Source organism: Epargyreus clarus, unplaced genomic scaffold (assembly GCF_041222505.1).
Source record: "Epargyreus clarus isolate Ecla_fem2 unplaced genomic scaffold, WU_Ecla_fem_2.2 ptg000027l, whole genome shotgun sequence".
In the NCBI taxonomy this organism is placed as follows: Eukaryota; Metazoa; Arthropoda; class Insecta; order Lepidoptera; family Hesperiidae; genus Epargyreus; species Epargyreus clarus.
The window spans coordinates 5647666-5669394 of NW_027332234.1; the positions used below are offsets into that span (position 1 = coordinate 5647666).

Genomic DNA, 21729 nt, shown 5'->3' on the forward strand with positions numbered 1-21729 from the left:
CTCGACAAAGATACTTAAAGTACACTTAAAGAAAATAGTTTTTTTTCATTTACTGGGTAAATGAAACCCATAAAGAAAACTACAATATGTAGGACGACTTATCATTAATAGCAGTCAATGAGAAAAAATAATCAATTTTAGAGATCCATAAGATTATAATAAAGTAATTGATTCTTTACTTCGTTTTATTCAAAAGGTAGAAAGATGACTTTGTTTTAGACTTAACATGAAACAGCACAAATAGCCATCTGATTTAGTTACAATCTTTTTTCAATACAATAATACATACTTTTCTGAGGCGTTCCAGCTTAATCCTCAGGGGTAGCGGCGCATTTGTGGCTGACCTCAGGTAGGAATACCCAGGTAGGAATCCTATCTGGGGTTGATTAGAGATGTCCATGGGCGGCAGTTGCCAATTCAGGTGGACTGCATGCTCGTCTGCTACTCGTTTATTATAAATAATAATAATAAACATTAACACATTTTAACATCTTAACATACAAACTTTCACATCTTTAAAGTTAATAGGAATGAAAACAATATTATGGATCCCTGGATAATTTGTACATATTGAAATTGTCTCATTGACAAACTGTTTAACCGACTTACATAACTATTTACAGGAAGAATAGTTTATCTGCCAGCACTTCGGAGGGCTCTTGGTGTATGCTCTGTCCCACGAGGAAGGCCAGCTTGTGTGCATACTGGCAGGGAGCAGGGACCCGCACTGTACCGGGCCAGTTGTAATACAAGTGGCACATTTTATATGTCAGCCGTTGACAATGATCTGGAGACATTCCACTGTCGTCGTAGATCACTACATAGTGGGTCGGGGTCACAGTACCTTGGTTCACCTTCTGAGACACTATCAGGAAGTCGTACCTGGAAAGTTAATGTTGCTAGATTGAATATAGTTTCCAAACAAAAAAAATATATCTAGGTATGGTGCTAGCAAATTTATTGTCTCTTGGTGCAAAGTAAAGTGCATACACAATATTAAACAATATTATATCTTTTCAAATCTCGACAAAGACGCCACCAATAGGGTCCAAAAGTAATATTGTTTCAAGATTGAGCCAACTATATAGGTACTTAGAAAATTTTATTGAAATCGACAAAGGTGTTTCGAAAATTGAGCATATACGATGAGTGACACATATTTACATATACTACAAAAAAATGCAGTGATAGCCTAGAAACTCGGCTTCTTGATTAAGGGATCAAATCCCAGGGTTTCACCTCTGAATTTTCAAAGTTATGTGCGTATTACAAATTAATGATCACTTGCTTAAACGGTGAAGGAAAACATCGTGAGAAAACGTGCGCATCTAAGAAATCTTAAAAAAAAATGTTTTCAAAAGTTATGTGAAGTCTACCAATTCGCACTTGACCAGCGCGGTGGATTATAGCCTAATCCTTCTCATTCTGTGAGGAGACCCGTGCCCAGCAGTTGGACAGTAATGGGTTGATGATGAACAAAAAACAACAGATTTGAACACTCACCAATCACGCCTTGTAATGGAATGATCTACCACAGTTCCAGGGGCGGGATTCTCATAGTTCCGGCCAGCCTTCAGGAAGATCCTCGTGTTGATGCGCTTCTGCACGACGATATAGGTCAATGTGGGCTCGTATGTCTGCCCCATGAGCGTGAAACACACCTTCAGCTGCGGTATTTCATACTGTTGGAGCAGTTTCAGTTGACCGTCGCCCACACCGTCCCTGTTATTTAGGAAATACAATGTAATTGTACTAAATTAGGCATTTCGTTCTGAGAGGAGACCTGTACCCAGCAGTAGGACAGTAAAGGGTGTGTGTAATGATGAGGTGTATAAACATGCTTTCTGAAATATTAAGACTCCACACCAGCACTCCATATTGGTGACTAAGAGTACATAAAATACATACATATATAGAGTGAATTTTTCCAATGGGCCTTCAGGGCCAAATCCTAATTTATAAGAATAAGCGAAAAATGCAATGGAGTAATGAGGCCTATTCTGATAAACACTAAAAATGCATAATTAGTTTTTTTTTAATGTAATGATTATCTTCCTAGCCGGGAACCGAAGGAATTCATTTTGAAAAAAACACATCTGTATCATTCTATCATCGGATAGTGTTGCTTATAATGACCAAATTCTGGGAGATAATAAAAAAAAATATTCACACTATTTACCTGTAAATGATAATCTTGTCTGGCAATTTCCCATTGGTGCGTAGAAAATGCTTTAGCGCGTCAACCAGGCAAGACTTGAGGCTGTCCACTATTTCCTGACCCGTCTCTTGAAACACCGCCTTTGAGTACCAACGGGTCATTGTTTGGTCGTATGACGATACGAAGGCTAGAAACAGATAATAACCGTCATTTCTTTACAATTTGAATGAATCAAAAATATTATAGCAGTTCTAACATCCAACATCAAATATTGAATATGACTTCGATCCTATTTTGGATTGGATCTCTATAGGTAGTAGTGATCACATGCCATCAATTTAGAGGTTCTATTTAATAATGAACTGTATGTCAGTGACCATTATCATATAAATAAATAAGTAGATTACTCATAAGTCAGCAACAAAAAGTTATAACAATAATTAGAATTAACCCAACAATCTATTTTTCTATTAATAACGTCACTTCTTTTGTACGACCTTTTCACACACCTCTTAAGACAGGAATGTATTACATATGTTATACTTATATATAATAGAATACTTTAGCTTTTATAATTAAACTTACAGCAGACACTCCGTTTCTTCCTACTACCGTCGTGGTAAGAGTCGATGCCGATGATCATGGCCGTTTTGAAGGGGATGCTGATATTCCACAGCGTGCCGCCCAGCTTGCAGTTGATCTGCAGCAGAATCTTCTGCGTGATCGATCGCACCTTCGCACTGTTCATTAAGGTTCGCGCGTTGATTACCTGAAATTTTTATAAGTCGGGTTAGTGGTTACAACACTGATCTTGGTAGGACGACACAGACTTTTACTGAAAGGTAATAAATATGTATTAGTATAAATGCAACTTCGATCTATCACAATTAAATCGTCAAATTTAAATTTATAGATCGGTAGGGCAAAGATAAACTGTCATCACTGTAATATGTATGTAATAAAATAAAAGGGTGTTAAAAAATAGTATAGTATATTAATAGACGTCTCACTTGGCCTATTCTTCACAATAGCAGTCAACACACAAAAGATTTTGGGTTCCAACCCTCAACATCCAGACATAGACAGAGATAAATGATGAATTTAGATTTATATTCAAGTTCTAGGTGTTCTTGTGCCTTGTCTATGATGGTAAAACAAGAGTGCGACCACGGGCGTGACAAAAGTCTAATAATCATTTAATTTATTTCACTATGACATTTATTGTTACCTGTGAGGGTATAGGATTATCCGCACAGCAAATCTTCTTGATAGCAGAATACCGATCATCCCTGAGGGTTGGACATATGGCCACGACCAGTTGCAGGTTGGGGATTATGGATTTCTTCAGCGCCATAACGTAGGAGTCTGTGCGGTCATTGGGAAGCCGCACCATATCTGGGTTGGACACATTGATACCCATCGGACGGCAACATCTCTTTACCATGTCTACAAAATCCTGAAAAGAAAAAAATCACAATGTCGCGTATTGCACCTATAAATATTACAACGTTAGCATGATTTTTATCATCCTTCAAGGTTGTATGTAAGCATTTTTTTAAGCACACAAATTTCGAACTCATGTTATAACTACTATCATTAATACCCATCCATAAGGAGTATTGACCAATTACCATCAAGAATGCATACATGTTTCCCACAAAAAAAATTAGGAAGTCCCTCTCTAATGTGCAAGCCACTGTTTAATTTATATTTATATACCATAAACATTAAATATGTCAGCTCCACTCACCGAAGCAATCTGCTTATCACGGTCTGTGAACAAGATGATCCACCTGAGAATGTCCACTCCATGCATAACCGCATTCTTGGTGACATCACCGTTCCAATCTGCGTTTGGTTTGCCGGGGATCTTCACATTGTTACCGAAGTAGAGAGGCTCTGGAGGTAAGGTCCTGGCTGCGATGTCGATAGTCTCGGGCGCGATGGACAGACCCCAGCCCGCTAATCGAGCCTTTGCTTTATCGTTGTTCATCACGTTTTGTATGTACTGTAAGAATGAAATAGTACGTGAATATAAGGCTGTTCATACAACAAATTACAAATAAAATAGTATAGGAACAGTTGGTCCTCGAAATGATCACAAACAGATGACTAGTACCTTTTAACGTTTTCATCTCACAGAATACATGCTAAGTAACATATCTCAGCTTTCGCAAAAATACAATTGTTATAACTTGCAACAACAATTTCAATTCATTTAGATTATGGAAGAAAATTTTTAGAAAAATTTAATTTCGTGTTCAGATTCGGTATTTTTATAAAAACCAGTCATAGTGTTGGAAGTATTTTGTAGAAACCTTACTTTTTTAAATGCAGCATGGCGTTGATTTGGGGTTATCCTAGTATATGTAGCAACATCCTTCATGAGTCTGAAATTACTCCTCTGGTCTTCAGTGAGGCCAGTCAGTTGGCAGAGCTCAGGTACGAGGCATATCATAAAATCTGTCTTTTCCTCTGAACCTGGCATGAGTTTAGAATCCCTGAAATATTCAAGATACATTAATATTTTGTAAAATCAAAATTGAAATATATTTCTTTGCATTCATGCCAATTTTACGGCTTCAAATGTATTTATATCATAATATAGTCTGCGCCAAACTTCTAGTCCGCTCTGAAGATGTTGCGCGCAGGTTTAGTTAGGATATACTCCGTAACGTATGAACACGCTAATGCAGCTAGTACCCGTGGACGAGAGCGGGCAGCACACGGTTGCCGGGGTGTCCCGGGCTGTCTTCGTCCCACTAATATCTATAACTTGCTGTTGCGACGCGACTCGTTACTATATTTGTAGCTAACTAGCAGTTTGGCGCGGACTCTACCTACTATCAACGATGAAATTTTTTACCTGGAAATGAGCATGGGCTGATTCCAATCCTTGATGTCTATACCATAGTTATTTTTGTAGTAATCGATGTAACTAATTGTGATTAGTTGGCCTTTCTCATTCTTCTCAAAGGTCGATTTTGGCGTCATTGTGTCATCAATACTATCGACTCTAAAACATAATAAATTCCACATTATATAAACTAAAAAGTTAGTTTTGTTAAGTTTAAACTCTAAAACTTCATAAAAAGAAGAGGTTTTCAAAATGCATCATGTTATCTAAATGTCTGAAATAAAACATTTTTAGAACATTATTAAAAGTTTCAATAGTAACATTTTCTTCACCATTGCAACAGGTAAAAAGGATTTTCTATTACCCCATTGTTTTGCACCTCTGGCACAGGGGCCTCCCAATTTAATACCAGTTTGTCAGCTTAGATTCAATTTAAATAGTAAAACTTACCTAAACAGCTTGTTATTATATGTAGTCATGACCGAGCATCCAATAAGTTTCTCCGCCAAGGCTCGCTTCCAATTGGCGCCGTCAGTCTGCACCACGTGTTTAATGAATGTGAGCACGCACTCCGTACGGAGAACGCGGTGTGTGGAATCCAACGTCAACATCAGACCACCTTCGTATTCGTCCACCGCTGTTACGTATCTAAAAAGTAAATGTTATTAAGTCAGTTAAATGATTATAATACAAATACACAATGAAAGCCTTAAGAAACTCGGCCTCTTGATCCGAAGGGTCTGAGGTTCAAATTCCAGGCCTTAGCGTATTAGAAATGAATTATCATTAGCTTAGATGGTGAAGGAAAACATCGTAAAAAAACCTGAGAAACCTAAAAAAATTGATTTCAAAGGTATGTGAAGTCTACCAATTCGCACTTGGCCAGCGCGGTGCACCATGGCCTAATCTTTCGCATACAGAGAGCAGACCCGTGCCCAGCAGTGGGACAGTAATTGGTTGATGATGAATACAAATAAGGAAGGTTGCTTCTACCAGACATGTTGTAAATAAGGCTAAAGAGTTTGTGCGCAGAAATATATTCAAAATTACTTAGTAGTCAATTCAAAAATTGGAAAGCTTAAGACGATAGTTCTACAAGTATGCAATTCGCATAGGCATTCCTTATAAAATATAGATTTGCAGTAATGAAAGATTTTTGTAATCAATAAAAGTAGATAATGGATTCTATAGGGAAACAAATGTGATAGAGATTAAACTGTATAAATTTGTTTGTAAAAATGTTTGAAGCTGTCAATTGTAACTTTTCAAGGAGTCGTAACAAATTAGTTAGAGCATCGATAAACCAGACTAGCTTTACCAAACTTAAACATCACTATACACTACCCAGGCCAAACTTCCAACTTGTGCTGCGGTATTTGTATGGCAGACTGCTGGCTGAAGTGCTGCCGGCCGAAGCGGACCAACTGTAGGTCCTTCATAATATGCTTGAACAGCAGATTGTATATATGTATCATTTCGCTTAGCCGACGTGTCCGCCGTAAAATAATCTGTAAAAGTAATAAAATAAAAAATTATATAAAACCTTTCTGTTGTGTCATTAAAACAATAATAGACCCCGCGCCAAACTGCTAGTCCGCTCTGAATACATGATATAGAAACGAGTCGCGTCGCAACAAAAAATTGTAGATATCAATGGGACGAAGATAGCGCGGAACCCCCCGGCACCCTCCGCTGCCCGCTCTGGCCCGCGGATACATAGCTGCGTTAGTGTGCCCTTACTGTTGCTACGGAGTATAAGCTTGTAGTTGTGTTGGGACGCATTGGCTTTCTGACTAGATCTGCGCGCAACAACTTTAGAGCGGACTATACTAATAATTAGCATATAAAAAATAAGAAGATATTATCAATTGTACGGTTGTAATTTAAGATACATGATTTGGTTTAGAATTCCTTGCAAACTATGCCCCTTAAAGTTTGTACTTTTTATTAGTAAAAAAAAAATCCCATTGGTTACATCAAACTTAACTCTTTTCTAAATAAAAAACTAGACTACACTAGAAACGACAAATAAAATAAACTGTTACAGGTAGAAATGAAATATTCTTATATATCTTGGAATGTATCCATAAAAATAATGGTAATACATATAGACAAACTATGATTTGCAATAAGTTTATACTTACAGTTATATTCACTTTGCTGTTATCAAATTCATTTGTTGATACCAAATTTGTGGCCTCCGGTGGCAACAGATGTGGCACATACAGGGTGGTGCCATCAAATGCCTTCACGTTGAAATATTTTTGATGTTCTAAAATTGTTTTAAAGTTGTTAACCATTAGAATATGTTGAACATGAAAAAAAGACAGATTGCTTAAAACAAACTATTTCAAAAAGGGGTATAAATATCAATAAATCTGCAGTAGATCCAGAAAGGATTTCACTCCTATTTCTGTCTTATAATTGCAGTACTAATCACTGTGTTCTGGTTTAAAGGGTGTGGTGAAGAAGAAGAAATATTACAGGCATTCCAAATTACTCCTCTAAGCAACACAGCCATGCCTGACTTCAGGTAAGAATCCTATGCTGTGTTGAATAATCAACCCCAGCAGTGACAACTTACCACCCATTTGTCTGCATGCTCTTTCGGTACCTATATTTCATAAAAAAAGGAGTAGCAGACAAGCATGCAGTCCACCTGATGGTAAGTTTCTGCCGCCCATGGACATCTGTAATCAACCCCAGATAGGATTAGATAGGAAAAGTATGTCCCTTACCACACCCTTCGGAAAAGAACACAGCGTTTCACACTGCTGTTATGAGGTAGAAATCGGTGTGGCGGTGGTGCCGCCAGAGTCGAAACGCAAACTGTTTACCTTAACTTTCTGTAAAATATAAATTACTCACCATTAAGAAGTTTGAATCTCAAGTGTTTATAGTCTTGATCTGGTTCGTATCTCACTTCATACTCAAACACATTGTTTTCCTCAAAGTTCAAACGTATGAAGTTGGATGTCACATCACACACGGTGCCAGTCTCTCCTTTCATAACCACCGGAGGAGTTTCTTTGACTTCTCTCTGAAAGCAAATATACCTATATAGCTTTCATTTTTATCAATAACTAATAAAAATATTTACTTAATTATAATGTCTATTTATTAATCTTTTCATTGTTTTAAAATATATGAAATAAGTCTTTAGACAAGGTTACATCATAGTAAAAAAATGTCCTAAGAGGTAATCTTAATGATAGAAGTCTGTAAGATATTGGCTTAAATACTTTAAGTATGAATGTGATATTGTTTTTTTCATTCATATTAATTTTCAAACCTTATACATATAATGTAGTATACAATTAAAAATTTAATTTTCTTGTAAAAAACAATCATAACTTGTATATGATATGTTACTTATTGCAATTGATATGTTACATACTGCAATTAAGTATTAAAAAAATCTTACATAATACTTATTTTTCGGCACCATGGAGGATTGCACCGATGATATAGTACTGGCTGCCATTGTTTCTGTCACAGACTGTACATCTGTACTTGCAGAAACTGGCTTTGCAGTGTGTGCTTTACTGTGGATTTTACAAAATTTAATTTAATATATTGTTACCACAAGCTTCCCATATTGAAGGTACATCATACTTGTTTGTTTTTGTATAACATTAAAGTAAAAAATAAGCATGCAGTCCATCTGATGATACGTGACTACTGCCGCCTATGGACATCTGTAATTAATCCCAGATAAGATAAGAGTACTATCTATAATTGGGAATTGACGCATTGCTACACCAAAGGACTTGGACTGGTAGCCTGAAATGGTAACTATTTTAATGGATAAGGGTACCACAGCCATTAAAAGCCAAAATAGTACTTAACATTGTTGTTAGTAGGTAGAAATATGTGGCGGTAGTGCCTAAGAATAAAACCACAAAGGATTCATGGATATCCAAATGTAAGTATTATTATGTTTATTATTTAAATTCATAAAAAGCATTTATACATATAATAGGGTTTCAAAGTGAAAATTTACAAATTTGCAAAAAGGATATCCAGCTAACAAATTGGTATGATTTGAAAACAAATATGATATCCATTACTTACAGACTTTGCAAAATCTTAATTCCTCTTCCCACACCTCTCTCAACAGGAGGCATGGTAGGAGCAACATCAGAAGACGGACCACGAATTGAACCTAGAGAAGTCATTGGAAATATCAGAGAAGTTTTATTACAAACAATGTGACATGAAAATTTTGTATATGTATTATAAGGCTTACCTCCGCCAGGTCTCTGTTGCATTTTTGCCAGCATCAATGCAGCAACCCTCCCCCTTCCACCCAAAGTAGTTGATGGGGCATCTGTGCTTGCCTATGTAATACAATACAATACATCTTACATACATCAATAATCTTTATTGTACACCAAATTGAAATTAAAAAAAAATACAAAATTATAAAAATAAAGTAATGTACAATTGGCGGCCTTATCACTAAAATAGCAATCTCTTCCAGGCAACCATTTACTTGTTGTTATAACTTGGTATTCCAACAAAAACACATTTAATTGCAGGAATTAACAACATTTATTACGAGTCACATATTTTTTTTTTTTTATATATAATTATATAAGAGTAGCAGACGAGCATGCAGTCCACCTGATGGGAGGTGGCTACTGCCGCCCATGGACATCTGTAATCAGCCCCAGATAGGATTAGATATTCCTACCTGAGGTCCGCCACAGATGCGCCGCTACCCCTGAGGACTAAGCTGGAATGCCTCGGAAAAGTCTGTCTCCCTTACCACACCCTTCAAACCGGAACACAGCAGCGCCTAACACTGCTGTTATTAGGTAGAAATAGGTGTGGCGGTGGTGCCGCCGGAGTCGAACCACAAAGGGTTCTACCACCTTTAAATATATTAGTACAAAAGTAAATCAATGTACCCACACTACATTAATTCATCTCTACCAACCTACATAACACTTGTTGCACAAGAAATATAAAATAAAAGAGATTCAGGATAGGGGTGTACAAAGGTAAACCTATAATGAAGCAAGAGTCATACTTTAAGTATATCAGCAGGTAGAGTGGAAGAGAGTACTTAAGAATAAGATAAGGAGTACAAAAGAAAGGAGAATACATAAACAAGGAAATAATAGTAGAATATAAAATAACAGTTTAAATAGGAAGCAAATCACAATGACAGGTGCAATTTCTTTACTTGAGTTTTAAAGGAATCCAATGACTGCGCACGTCGGATAATAAGCGGCAAAGCATTCCATAAGCGCACAGCCACTGCAGTAAAGGATTTACTATTGAATAAGAAGGCATTAAGAGGGAAAAGTTTTCATTACAGCGCAGTAAATGTGTATCATGAGAAAGATGTAAATACTGAAAGCGCTCTTTTAAATAATTAAGGGTGTTAGAGTTAAACAAAACGCAGTACAAATCAGTAAGTATGTGAGTATTCCGATGATATGCCTATATGGAGATAAATGAAATAATTATTCACAATACTGCTTCCATCACCTATCGAACAATATGTTTTATACAAAATATTCTCTAATGATTAAAAGGTAAGCTTAGATTTGAATACATTGAATCCAAGCTAAAATTAAAAGAAAAATTAAATTCTCGTATAAACTTGCCACTATTGATGCCTAGGCCTTAAAAATAATAGAAGTCTACTAGCGCTTCTCAAAATAAGATGTTTTAATTGACCTGTGGCTAGAAGTAAAACAGTAGGACATTAAAACTTACAACACTAGGTGCCATGCTAGGCGTCGTACTTGGTGGAGGTGTGGGTTCTGGACTATCGGCATTCGAAGAAGACGAGGACCCCGCCATTTGCGCCTTCAAAGCCTGGAGCAACGGCAGCCCTCGGCCCCGACCCCTACCACCCTCAGCCATGATCTAAAATCTATAAATTATACAATTTTAGCTGATATTGTCCGTGTTGCGTAGAGATGCGTTGAGGTTGATGTACGTTAACTGTCCCTACATAATATTTAATACATTAATTTCAAAAAAATTACAATAAAAAATAATGGTGGTAGTTGTTGAAGGTAGATTCAAATATCAAGGTCTAAAAACAATCAAGAATCGCTGCGTTTGCAATAAAATTTTACAACATCCAACTATTTTGAAAGGTATCCAATTAAATTGATGGATTGCGTTTAATTTTCGCTATCGTCTTTAATACACAATTTTGTTAAAATCACCTTTTCCTGCAATGTTAAATAACAAACAAGAAGGAACAAGTTTATCCCGCTCTTCAAGAATCACAAATGTAAGAATGTGACAACAATATAAACATAGATAAACCAAAAATATAAAGGGAAATGTAAATTTGTACAGACTACATAAAAAATCTGAAATATTGTACAGATAATAATAATTAAAACCTAATCTTACAATCACAAGTACCTTGGTCTGGTACTATTATAAATAAATACTTTAAACTCGTAATCAAAGACTATAGTAACCTACTGGTAACTCATAATCATTTAAATTATACTTTAATGTTCATTGAATATCAATTTAACGAAGTTTTAATTCATAATAGTTTAATATTTTTAATCAATAACTTTTTTGTGACATTATACAATGCGAAACAACTGTCATTGTTATACTGTTTAAGAAATTACAAAACTTGCGTCTGATGTTAAAATTGATCAGGCACATCATGATCGACAGCGATTTCATCGGTCTAAGAAAACAAAATTAAAATTTTGAAATATTGAACCTGTTTAATAAAAAAGTGTCAATAATTAGCCCATTGGTACGACCAAGTTTTAGCTTTGGTTCTACGACTAACTCACTGTCATATTTTTCCTGACCCGTGTATTTATACTCTGCGGCGTAGAGTTGCTTATATTCATTGCTGTACGTTGTCTGTGCAAATTTGTGTTTTTTTAATCTTTTTATTCTATTTGTATTGCCATATAAATAAAAAAATGTTAAGGGTGAACAACCCTTATCACTTAGGGGTATGAAAAATAGATAGTAGCCGATTCTCAGACCTACTGAATATGCATACAAAATTTGGTGAAAATTGGTAAAGCCGTTTCAGAGGAATACGGTAACTGACATTGTGACACGAGAATTTTATATATAAGATATATATTACACTAAATTATCTGTATCAGTATGAAATGCTCCCGCGAAAATTTTTAAGTAAAACCTACAAGCAGACAAAGTAAATAAGATTTAAACCTTTACTAATCTATGATTTAAACTGTTTTTTTAAATTGCTGGTTGCTGTCCTACTAAGAGTCAGAGCGACAAAAAAACTACTTGTATATCAATGATTTTCCAATTTTATTTCATAGTATGTGTCTGATATTTAAGATCTACAATACATATTTTACATTATATTGAAATAAAAAAATAATAAAATAAGATATACATTTTAATATCTATAGCTATATTAATTGATGATTCTTATCACAAATTGATTATTGTACTTCATTCCTTTTTTTCTTTTGCTTTCAGTTGTTCAAATTCTTTGAAGATTTTTTCACTCAATTTGTCACCTTCATCGTCAATTTGCTCAACAGCTAACACTTCTGGGATGTAAAACTGCATCATATTTTGTACCTGTAAGGAGTTTTTATGTATTTTAAAATAAGACATTTCATTCACATTGCATTCAAAATAGTGTATTATAGTCATAGATTAGTAAAGATACTTCCCCGCCTTGAAATTGAATGAAGCCGCAAAATGCTTATTATAGTAAGTTCTTTTTTTAAATTCTTGACAAATAAAAACATTTTTAGAGAAAATTTACGAATAAATAAATAATACTGCGTAATTTTCATGATAATTAAATAATTTATAATAATAATTTCAAATATTTTAGGGACATTTTAGCACGGAGATGTGGCAAAAATTTTTTACGCAACTGTTTCAATTCTCAAAACTGGGTACATTTTCTTGTTAGGAGTGAGTAATCTTTACTAATCTATGATTATAGTAGTATTTTTCGGTAAAGAAAAAAACTACAACTTCATTATAATTTAGCATAGTATGGGTTTCATACAAGTATGTAGTATAAGTAATATATATACAACACATATATTTTCATCAGTTTTGCCATAATTGAGGTGGAATATTGTCATTTTTGGTGAAATATTGTGCCTTTCTTAAAAAAATAGTTTTAATAATTTAGGAACACTTTTCTTCTAACAATCAGTTACTGTTTAATAAAAGACAATACATACTCCATTCTTCAATGTGACGATGGAGCTTGGGCAAGAAGAGCAAGACCCTTGCATCTTCAGCCTGAGGACTCCATCCTTAAAATCTACAAACAGTACATCACCACCATCTTCTTGCACGGTCGGCCTGATTCTAGTGTCCAAGAGCTCTTTTATCATTTGAACTATTTCATCATCGTCTTCGTGAATTTCTGTAGTAACCAAAGTTTAATAAAATACAATCAGTGTAAAATAGGGGAAATGAGCTTTTAAAAAACATTTTTAACTAATTGCTAATAAAAATGAAATGTTATGCCTCAAAATTATTACAGGAGCAAATAAAGTGGTACAACTCTACAAAAGTACAAAAGAGATATTAATTAATTCTTATTATAATGATAATATTTATCACTAATAAAATCAATCATTTTTAATCAATAAATTAAATTAGTTAAAATACACATATCATATAATAATATTATAGATGAATATAGTGTATTTTGAATGTTTGTAGTAAATAATTGTTATCTAATACTGAGTCATCCTTAGAATAATTTCAAGATTTGACTCTATCAAATCAAATCAAATCTCTTTATTTGTGAATGTAGGTCTTACAAGATCCAATGTATAGAATTACCTACAACCAACAGTCAAGACATATTTTGTTAACAATGTAGATAATGTTATTCTAATTATATTTATTACAATGATGGATAATGTTTGCATCATGATAAAATGTTTTTTTAATGTACTACTTGAAAAGGCTTAACAGTATGTAAAAGTCTTACGCGTATCTCCAGAAGGTTTTGCATCAGTCACAATTGGTAATCCACTAGCAAAAAAATCCATAATTGTTGCAAATATGTCTGGTTTCAACAATCTCCATTCAACATCATCATCCTGTTTGGTGACTGTGATAAAGTCTGAACCAAAAAAGACTGCTTTCACTCCTTCAATGCGAAATAACATTTTTGCTGAAAACATAAAATTTGTTTTAAAAGATAGAATAGTACATTACGATACGCGTGGCCAAAGTGGCCTATTTTTGCACGGCGTGAAGTGCTAAACGCCGTGCACATAATAGGCTACTTATGTCACAAGTATTGTATACTATTTTATAGCTCGTGTGACATAAACCCGCTTATACTTGTGAAGTAATATGAAAAAATATGATAATTATTTTGAAACTTATGAATGATTGAAGCTAAAAATTATGAATTAATAAAACAATAAAAATGTGACACAAACAAAACCATTGAAATTTGATGTGAAGAAGTCTTGATTTAGAAAATTTAGTAATTATTCTGCTCTAGTGATAAAGACAAATCTAACACCACACATACGTCGAAATCTATCAAGCCATTTAGGCTACATACAGCCGTCTAGACCAATGACTTATAATGGGAACTCCACCTAAACGTATTAAAGAAACATATGATAAGCAATCACATAATGTAATCACATAATATACATGACTAATACTAGTGATACAGTAGAAAATCGATTATCCAGACCTCAGTTATAAGTATTTGCGATTATTCGGATTGACAAACGTGAACAAGTAACTTTGTAATAACCCTTGCAAATCAGCCACATTTTGTGTGACATTTGCATTTAAATTCCGGAAAGTTGCCAAATCACAACTAAAAAGTTACTATAAAAAACAAAAACCCGATTGCTAAAAATATAGCCTATGTCTGATATCTCCACAATTTAGACGAATCCAACGACACATCATATGTCAAAATTAGTGAAGTCGTTTGAGTTTGCCAAAGAATTAAAAATACATACGTAACAAACATATAATCGAAAAACATTACCTTCCTAAATCGGTTTAAATAGTTTTTCTTCATAAACTCAATTATCCAAATTTTCGATAATCCGAATGCCACAAATACGACAACAAATAGGTCGCCTAGTCGAAATTCTACTGAAGTAGTATTATGGCTAATTTTGATAATGATTCCTGATTTAAATATCTCCTACTATGATGTGTAGCGAAAATACACAGTCAAAACAAACAATAAAACTTGATAAAGCCAAGCCAAGATAAAGATAAATGCGGGTTTAGGTCACAGAGTGCTACAAAACATCTTATATTTACTTTTCTTAGATTTACTGCAGCAAGCTTAAATCTAAGGAAAATGTGTTATAAATTTTAGTTTGTCATCACATGAAACATTACATAATTCATCAAAATGCTTTATTTTATCTTGTTAGACTGGTACAATACTATATATTATTCTTTCAAGCACACCGACTCCATGAAAAGTTCATTAATCATAAAAATCAATAAACAGCATTTCTTTCAAATCAAAATAGAAATTATAATAAATAATTTGCCTCCAAACGAAACCTTACCTAAAGGGCTGCATTGGGCGGCACCTATATTTGGAAAATCCAAAGTTTGTCCAGGTTCCAGTACTTTGGTCCCCGGCAAGAACTTCAAACTGTTCGGGTTCGGCGTTTCTTGGGTTTGAACAAACATTGTGCGACAATTGCAAGTATTTAACAGTGGCCTCTTTTTAAGCGATTTAACATACTCTGGCTGCATTTGCGACAGCCCGCTAAATTGTTTGACATCATTGTACCTGAAGAATAAAACTTAACGATATATTCTTATAGTGCGACGTTCAAATAATAAATTGTAAGTTGTAATAATAATAAGTTGTAATTGTATAATTGTAATTGTAATTGTAAGAGGAAATGCTGCCAGCATCTTGGGTACCTTGCCCAAGGACAGCGATGGTGATCATTTTTTATGGTAGTTTTTATGTTTTTATATTTTTGTATTTCGTTTTTGTATATATGTACATTTTGTAAATAAGTTTCTATTAGTATATAATTTGTTTTTTTTTTTTGTTTAATTAGTATTTAATTTTATTGTTTCCAATATTGTATATAACGTTATTATTATCCAATAAATTGTCTAAATTTTTAACCGACAATTGTAAGTCAATCAATATTAATACCTGTGCAATGTTGACGCGCAAATACGTGAGCACTGATTCCCTACTCGAAGGTATCGTATAGGATTTCGAAGCATATTTTCTTATTAACTAACACTAAATAAGACGTAGTTATATGTGAAATAATTTGCCCGCAAACGAAGAAATGAAAATGTTTTGACGTTTAAGAATAATTGATTGTACAAATCAAAGATGTCAAATGACAGTTGACAATGTCATTTTGTAAACTGAGTGTAGAAGCATCGGATTCCCTCTATTTGGCCTTTATTTTTAATGGATTTAATATTATAAAGAGCGTTCACACGAATGAACGTCTGTTAACAGCTTGATCTTGGCTGCTGACTGTTGTTGTAATGAATTATGGCGACAGTATCAAGTGGGAAAGCGGAGACTCTTATAGCCAATGCAATATAGGCTATCCGCCTGGCCTGGTCAATACAAAATTAAAGCTATATAGATTTTTACTAACATTAATTTATAGTTAAATGCCCTTATAGACATTGGCATTCAGTTTTGTAGGGGTTCAAAGTTGCGTCCCTGTAGTTCTGGGAGTAGAATAGGACTACGGTATCTCCTGCCTGTCGTAAGAAGCGACTAAAAGGGGGCTTCCGGGGTTGCGGGTGGCAAGAGTGGGAGCTCGAACCGCCCGTCAGCGACCCCTGGAAGGACGGCTGTATGTGAGGTCGCATACCGTTGTACACACCAGACGGTGTGGCGAACGACAAGCTCACCTGGGCGGAGCTCGACCAGGCTGTGCGCTAAGAGGACTCCGGTTGCGTTCCTCTGGAGATCCCGGAGTCCTCTACGCAGCGCCGAGGACGGCCACCGGGGGGGTTTTAGTGCGATAAAAGTCCCACATAACCCGGCGTCACTCCCATAACGTCGGGTACCTTTTTAAGGTTTCCCTCTCGTAAAAAAAGGGGTTCAAAGTTCAAAACCCTTACGAAAACAGTTCTTGCGTCATGTTAGCCATGTCCGGATTTACCTACTGGACCTTATTACTATATTACTATAGGTAACCTTATTACTATAGGTAAGGACTTCATGGCTTATTAAGTAATGTCCTTACCGATCACGCACTAAAGAGTAGGTATAGTACGAACAATCAAGCAATAGTACAGAATATTCTTCGCGAATACCGAATACGCCCGAATAAGTAATTTGGAACTATCGCCTTATTTGCGCCTATTCTTCGGTAAGCGGCGTGTATCTATTTTTGCATGAAATTGGACACAGAAGTGTTCTCGTGGTCGTGAAGGCAAAGATAAATAAAATAAAGTTTGTATTTTGAATATGAGAACTTTATTACAGTAAGTATTTTATATCCAAATTTACATAGGCAACGGGTTTACATGTAGTGTAGATACAATTTTAATGGTTTTCAATCAAGTTATGGCTAATCTGAAAAGTATAATTATGAATTAACTTCACAAATTACTAGGTATTAATTACTGATAAAAAGGATAAAATACATATTTTATGTCATTTCTATAATAATAAAATTATGTACAAATAAAAATAGTAAGTACTTAAAGGTACTAATTTATATTCATAATTATTTATTTATTAATAAGTACACAAATTTATATTTAAAACATTCTTAAATGTAATAGCCAACAAGTAAGAAGCAGTAATCATTAAAATAATAAACTTTATAAGCGCTCATGTACCTATATTGTAAAGCTTTTTATTTGCGGTCGATATAAACACAAATTATGTAAACCTACTTATGAAATATTCCAAATGTATAAAATAGTTTTCCTTAGACGATTAATTGTTATGACCAAATCACAAATTAACAACAAACAATCAATGGACCCGCGAATAAAGAGCTTAGACTATATGTATGCCTCAAACTGAACATTTATATTAAGTATTTAAATTAAGTCTAGGGATTGGAATGAAATGATTCACAATACCGACTATTTATTTCTATTTTATAGACAGTGCATATAAGTAATTGTAATTATTCGTCTATATAAAAATAAATGTTTCTGTCATTTAAATTAATTGCTCAATACCAGTTAATAGTTATTATTCCAGTTATTCGTTGTGCAATATTCTTAACAATCCGATGACTTGATATCTTCAATATTTCGTTATAACTAAAATAAGTATAGCACTAAGTACATAGAAGGTGAATACAGCACGTGATTCGATATACCTACATCTTAATTTATAGGAAAATAGCGCTGCATGCATTAACTAACGAATATTAACATTATGATAACGTAATCGAGACAATAACACATGATTCTTTACAAGGATACGATGGAACAATGATATTAATATTGCACTTGCAACGAAAGACATTGTTTTATGTTATTATCTGAGATTCAGTGCTGTAATAACAGTTGTAAGTTTGGCAAAAAAATAAGGGCCACAGCTTAAAAGGTGCCCAAGGCGCCCTCTAAGTATCTACTTTTACTTTCCGTGGTGATGATAAAGTTTGATAAAGAAAAATAGAGTTATTGAGAGCCCATTTGAAAATTATATGAACCCCATTTTATGTTACGCCAATAGCGAGCGCATCTACAAGAATAATCGCTAATTTTTGCAACACGCATATTACATCGGTATTTAAATTATGGATTGCATCGACAGACACAACACGATGGGAATAAAAACCAGTCCATGAATATGCCGGCGCAATCGTCGTTGGGGTCATAGGCCAGTAGTCGGTGCCATTTGTATTTCTGCTCGCATCCACAATCGCCGGAACACCGCGAAGTTGATTTCTTGCTGAAAATAAAACACGATAATTATTAGCTTATCGTATGAGTGCTATTATAGATGTCTGGCTACTATTTTATCTATGATATTGGTAGTAATAAATGAGTAAGTAGACTTCATAGCGATTGGTAGGTATTTTTGTAATAATAATTTTATTACGTGGCACAATTATAAATAATATTAAAGTTTCGGTTTGTGTTTTAGTAATTTGAACGTTTATAGGTTCCGTCTCAAGCTTATGATTGCAATACCAAAACATGGTAACTTTTAAAAATATGGCATCAATTTTGACCAAATTCTTACAAAAAATCGTTTTTTCTTGTTTAACATACTGCAATATAATATTGTGATAAACACGATTTTTGCAGCTTCACTTATCTCCAGGAATTTTCTAAACAACTTAGGTATATGGAAAAAATATGACTACTAAAGAAAGTAACTTCTAATTTAATAATACTAAAAAAATAATTATTATGAAAAAATATGTTTTGTGGAGGTCAGCTGGTCTTATGAAGAATACGGTAAATATTTAATCGGTTCATCGTTCAACCTTTTTTTCAGTTTTTCATAAATATACAGAGGTCCCGCCTTGATCGAACCACAAGTGAATGTACCCAATTTATTACCTGCAAACCTCCTGATGTATGGCTTGCTCGAAATGCATGGTGTTGACGATGGCGCGCAGCTTCCTCGCCGAGTTCAGCGCCCAGTACGGCGTCATTATTTCAGTTTTGCTTTCGCACGCGTCTATTCTGAAAACAGCAGTGATTTATTATAAGTTTATTTAGGTAATTTATTTTATTGTACTTATTAATTAACAACAAATAGTGATAGTTCAGTGGTTTGAAATCGGCCTTACACCCCGAGGCTCCGGATTGAATTCCCAGACATTTGGTTGTACGATGTTATGAGTGTAAAAGTCATTAAATATTAATTGTCATTTGCATTAATGATGAAGGAAAAACATCGTGAATAAAGTTCTGTAAAATAAACCTCAAGGCGTGTATAGGCCAATCCGTAATAAGTCTGCGTGAAAGAATACGGCATCGTTACAAGAAGAAGCCTATGCATAGGAATGGGACACCTTCAATATATTAAGAAATAATATAATAAATTTTATATGATTAGCTTTAAAGACTAGTTTTTTAATTTTCTGTCCTTCTAACTGTCTTTCTAACCATGAACTACGCTCCTTCTCCTAAACCTTTTCATTAAAATACCAATGTAGAGCTGACATAACTCACCTGCCAGTATTATTAACAGACTGCGCGTCCGGTAGAGGTGGTTTCGACGCTTGCCTCACATGGCGGAAGTACGAATCCCCCGTGTGCATGTCCGGTACCCCCGGCGCGCGCCGCACCCTGCTCCCGCCGGGGGTCGTGAACGAACCGTACATCCGTTTTATTAAAGCCTTGTTTTCATCTATGAACGTCTCGATTTTGTCTCTGGAAAACATAGTATAGCGATGTTAGTTTTTTATAGATACGAGTATACATACGAAAATTGTTGGTAGAAAAACTTCGTTTGGCTTATAACAGTATAATAATGCTGCTGTGTTTCAAAGTAATACTAATATGAGGTGTTTCAAATTAGTTCTAAGGTTAGTAACGCATCTGCTGTAGGCTCCGGTAGAATTATAAACATAATTACAGTCGTTGAAAGATGTCAATGAACTGTAGATACCACCTTAAATCAGTTGATTTATTTGTTGCTTTAATTTTTATTTAAATACCTAAAAAAAACGAAGATAATACCTGTTTTAAATTATAACGTAATAACCGACGGTCAACATTTAACTTTACTTAGTTAGGTACCTACTCGTGCCTACTCTTGTAATGCAAAATAGATTAAAACTAAACGTCAATACCTACCGGTTAGTAAAAAAATTACTGCGTAACGAGTAAAGACACTATGATTGAATTTACTGATAAAACAACCAGGACATGACTGCCATGAGGTAAAAAAATGTAACATTATAGGTACGTAATTACTTACGACTTTTAGTTCTTCGAACCAATCTATTTTCCCTTCCCTTGGCATATTTTTTTATTCTTTTGTTTGGGGCCATGTTACTGAGGCAGGGCGGACCGGACTCCCTAACACCTTCCTCCATTATATCAATATATCCTCTTAACACCTATAATATAAAATTACTTAAGTTCAATTACATGACGTGACATAATACTTACAAAGGATAGGTATTGCCGGCTGTTGGACAATACAATTGAAAGTTTCGCTTGACACAAGGCACTCCCCTGATAATTTGACCTTGGAGCTCGTAGCCCAAAGCCAACGACAGCGCTGTCCACAAGATCTGTGAAATAAAACAAAGACGATAAGGTAAATTTCGCAACACCGCAAATCCTATACAAACTCCATTCAAGATATTTCATACAAAAAATGAAGAAACCTATTGATCTTATGAGATCTGATGTTAACAACTGTGTGATATTTTAAAATCAGACTATGTTATTACTAATAAACATTATATTAAGAAAATTACGAATATCCAGAACGCCAGGTTTCTATGTATCAAACTAGCTGTATTACTAACCAGCTGCAGTTTTTAAAAGATTGAAATTTAATTTACGTTACTGCACATACAGGTAATACGCATTATCTATTCACAAGATAATCTCACAAAAACAATAGTTTAAGTCAAAATTTAACTACAGTATACACATTTAAACAAAAACAAAATCAAAGAAAACGAAAGTAACAAACTTACACCGTGTAGACGCCAGCCAAATAAATCCATATTAGCTACCGGATTTCGTTTAATTACACGTCCTGCACCTTAAGAGTGCGCTAATTATCTAAATGAATCTAAAACAAGTCGGCTGT

General features: G+C 34.6%; 3 protein-coding genes across 4 annotated transcripts in view; all 3 read right to left on the reverse strand.

Annotated features, from left to right (window-relative positions):
- Nucleotides 1–360: 360 nt before the first annotated feature.
- AGO3 (Argonaute 3) lies at nt 361–11290 on the reverse strand. Its single transcript, XM_073088617.1, has 17 exons — nt 11207–11290; nt 10746–10905; nt 9265–9355; nt 9090–9180; nt 8440–8560; nt 7884–8055; nt 7160–7287; nt 6360–6523; nt 5466–5663; nt 5025–5174; nt 4482–4659; nt 3909–4166; nt 3387–3614; nt 2744–2927; nt 2180–2345; nt 1504–1722; nt 361–882 (listed from the first exon to the last, which is right to left on the reverse strand). Exons 2-17 carry the CDS (start codon nt 10893–10895, stop codon nt 618–620), a joined length of 2763 nt encoding a protein of 920 aa, XP_072944718.1. The 5' UTR covers nt 10896–10905; nt 11207–11290; the 3' UTR covers nt 361–617.
- A 1090-nt stretch (nt 11291–12380) lies between these two features.
- Nucleotides 12381–16337, reverse strand: LOC140753922 (NFU1 iron-sulfur cluster scaffold homolog, mitochondrial). The gene is made up of 5 exons (XM_073088764.1): nt 16156–16337; nt 15545–15774; nt 13972–14157; nt 13208–13395; nt 12381–12584 (listed from the first exon to the last, which is right to left on the reverse strand). Exons 1-5 carry the CDS (start codon nt 16227–16229, stop codon nt 12453–12455), a joined length of 810 nt encoding a protein of 269 aa, XP_072944865.1. The 5' UTR covers nt 16230–16337; the 3' UTR covers nt 12381–12452.
- A 1094-nt stretch (nt 16338–17431) lies between these two features.
- The window catches only part of spz3 (Spaetzle domain-containing protein 3), a 153207-nt gene continuing 148909 nt past the window's right edge, over nt 17432–21729 (reverse strand). For both annotated transcript variants that reach the window (XM_073089055.1, XM_073089054.1), the window contains exons 4-7: nt 21075–21199; nt 20130–20330; nt 19512–19637; nt 17432–18894 (exon numbers count right to left, since the gene is read on the reverse strand). In XM_073089055.1, the coding sequence (XP_072945156.1) occupies nt 18738–18894; nt 19512–19637; nt 20130–20330; nt 21075–21199 (609 nt within the window). In that variant the 3' untranslated portion in view covers nt 17432–18737. The remainder of the gene's footprint in view (nt 18895–19511; nt 19638–20129; nt 20331–21074; nt 21200–21729) is intronic.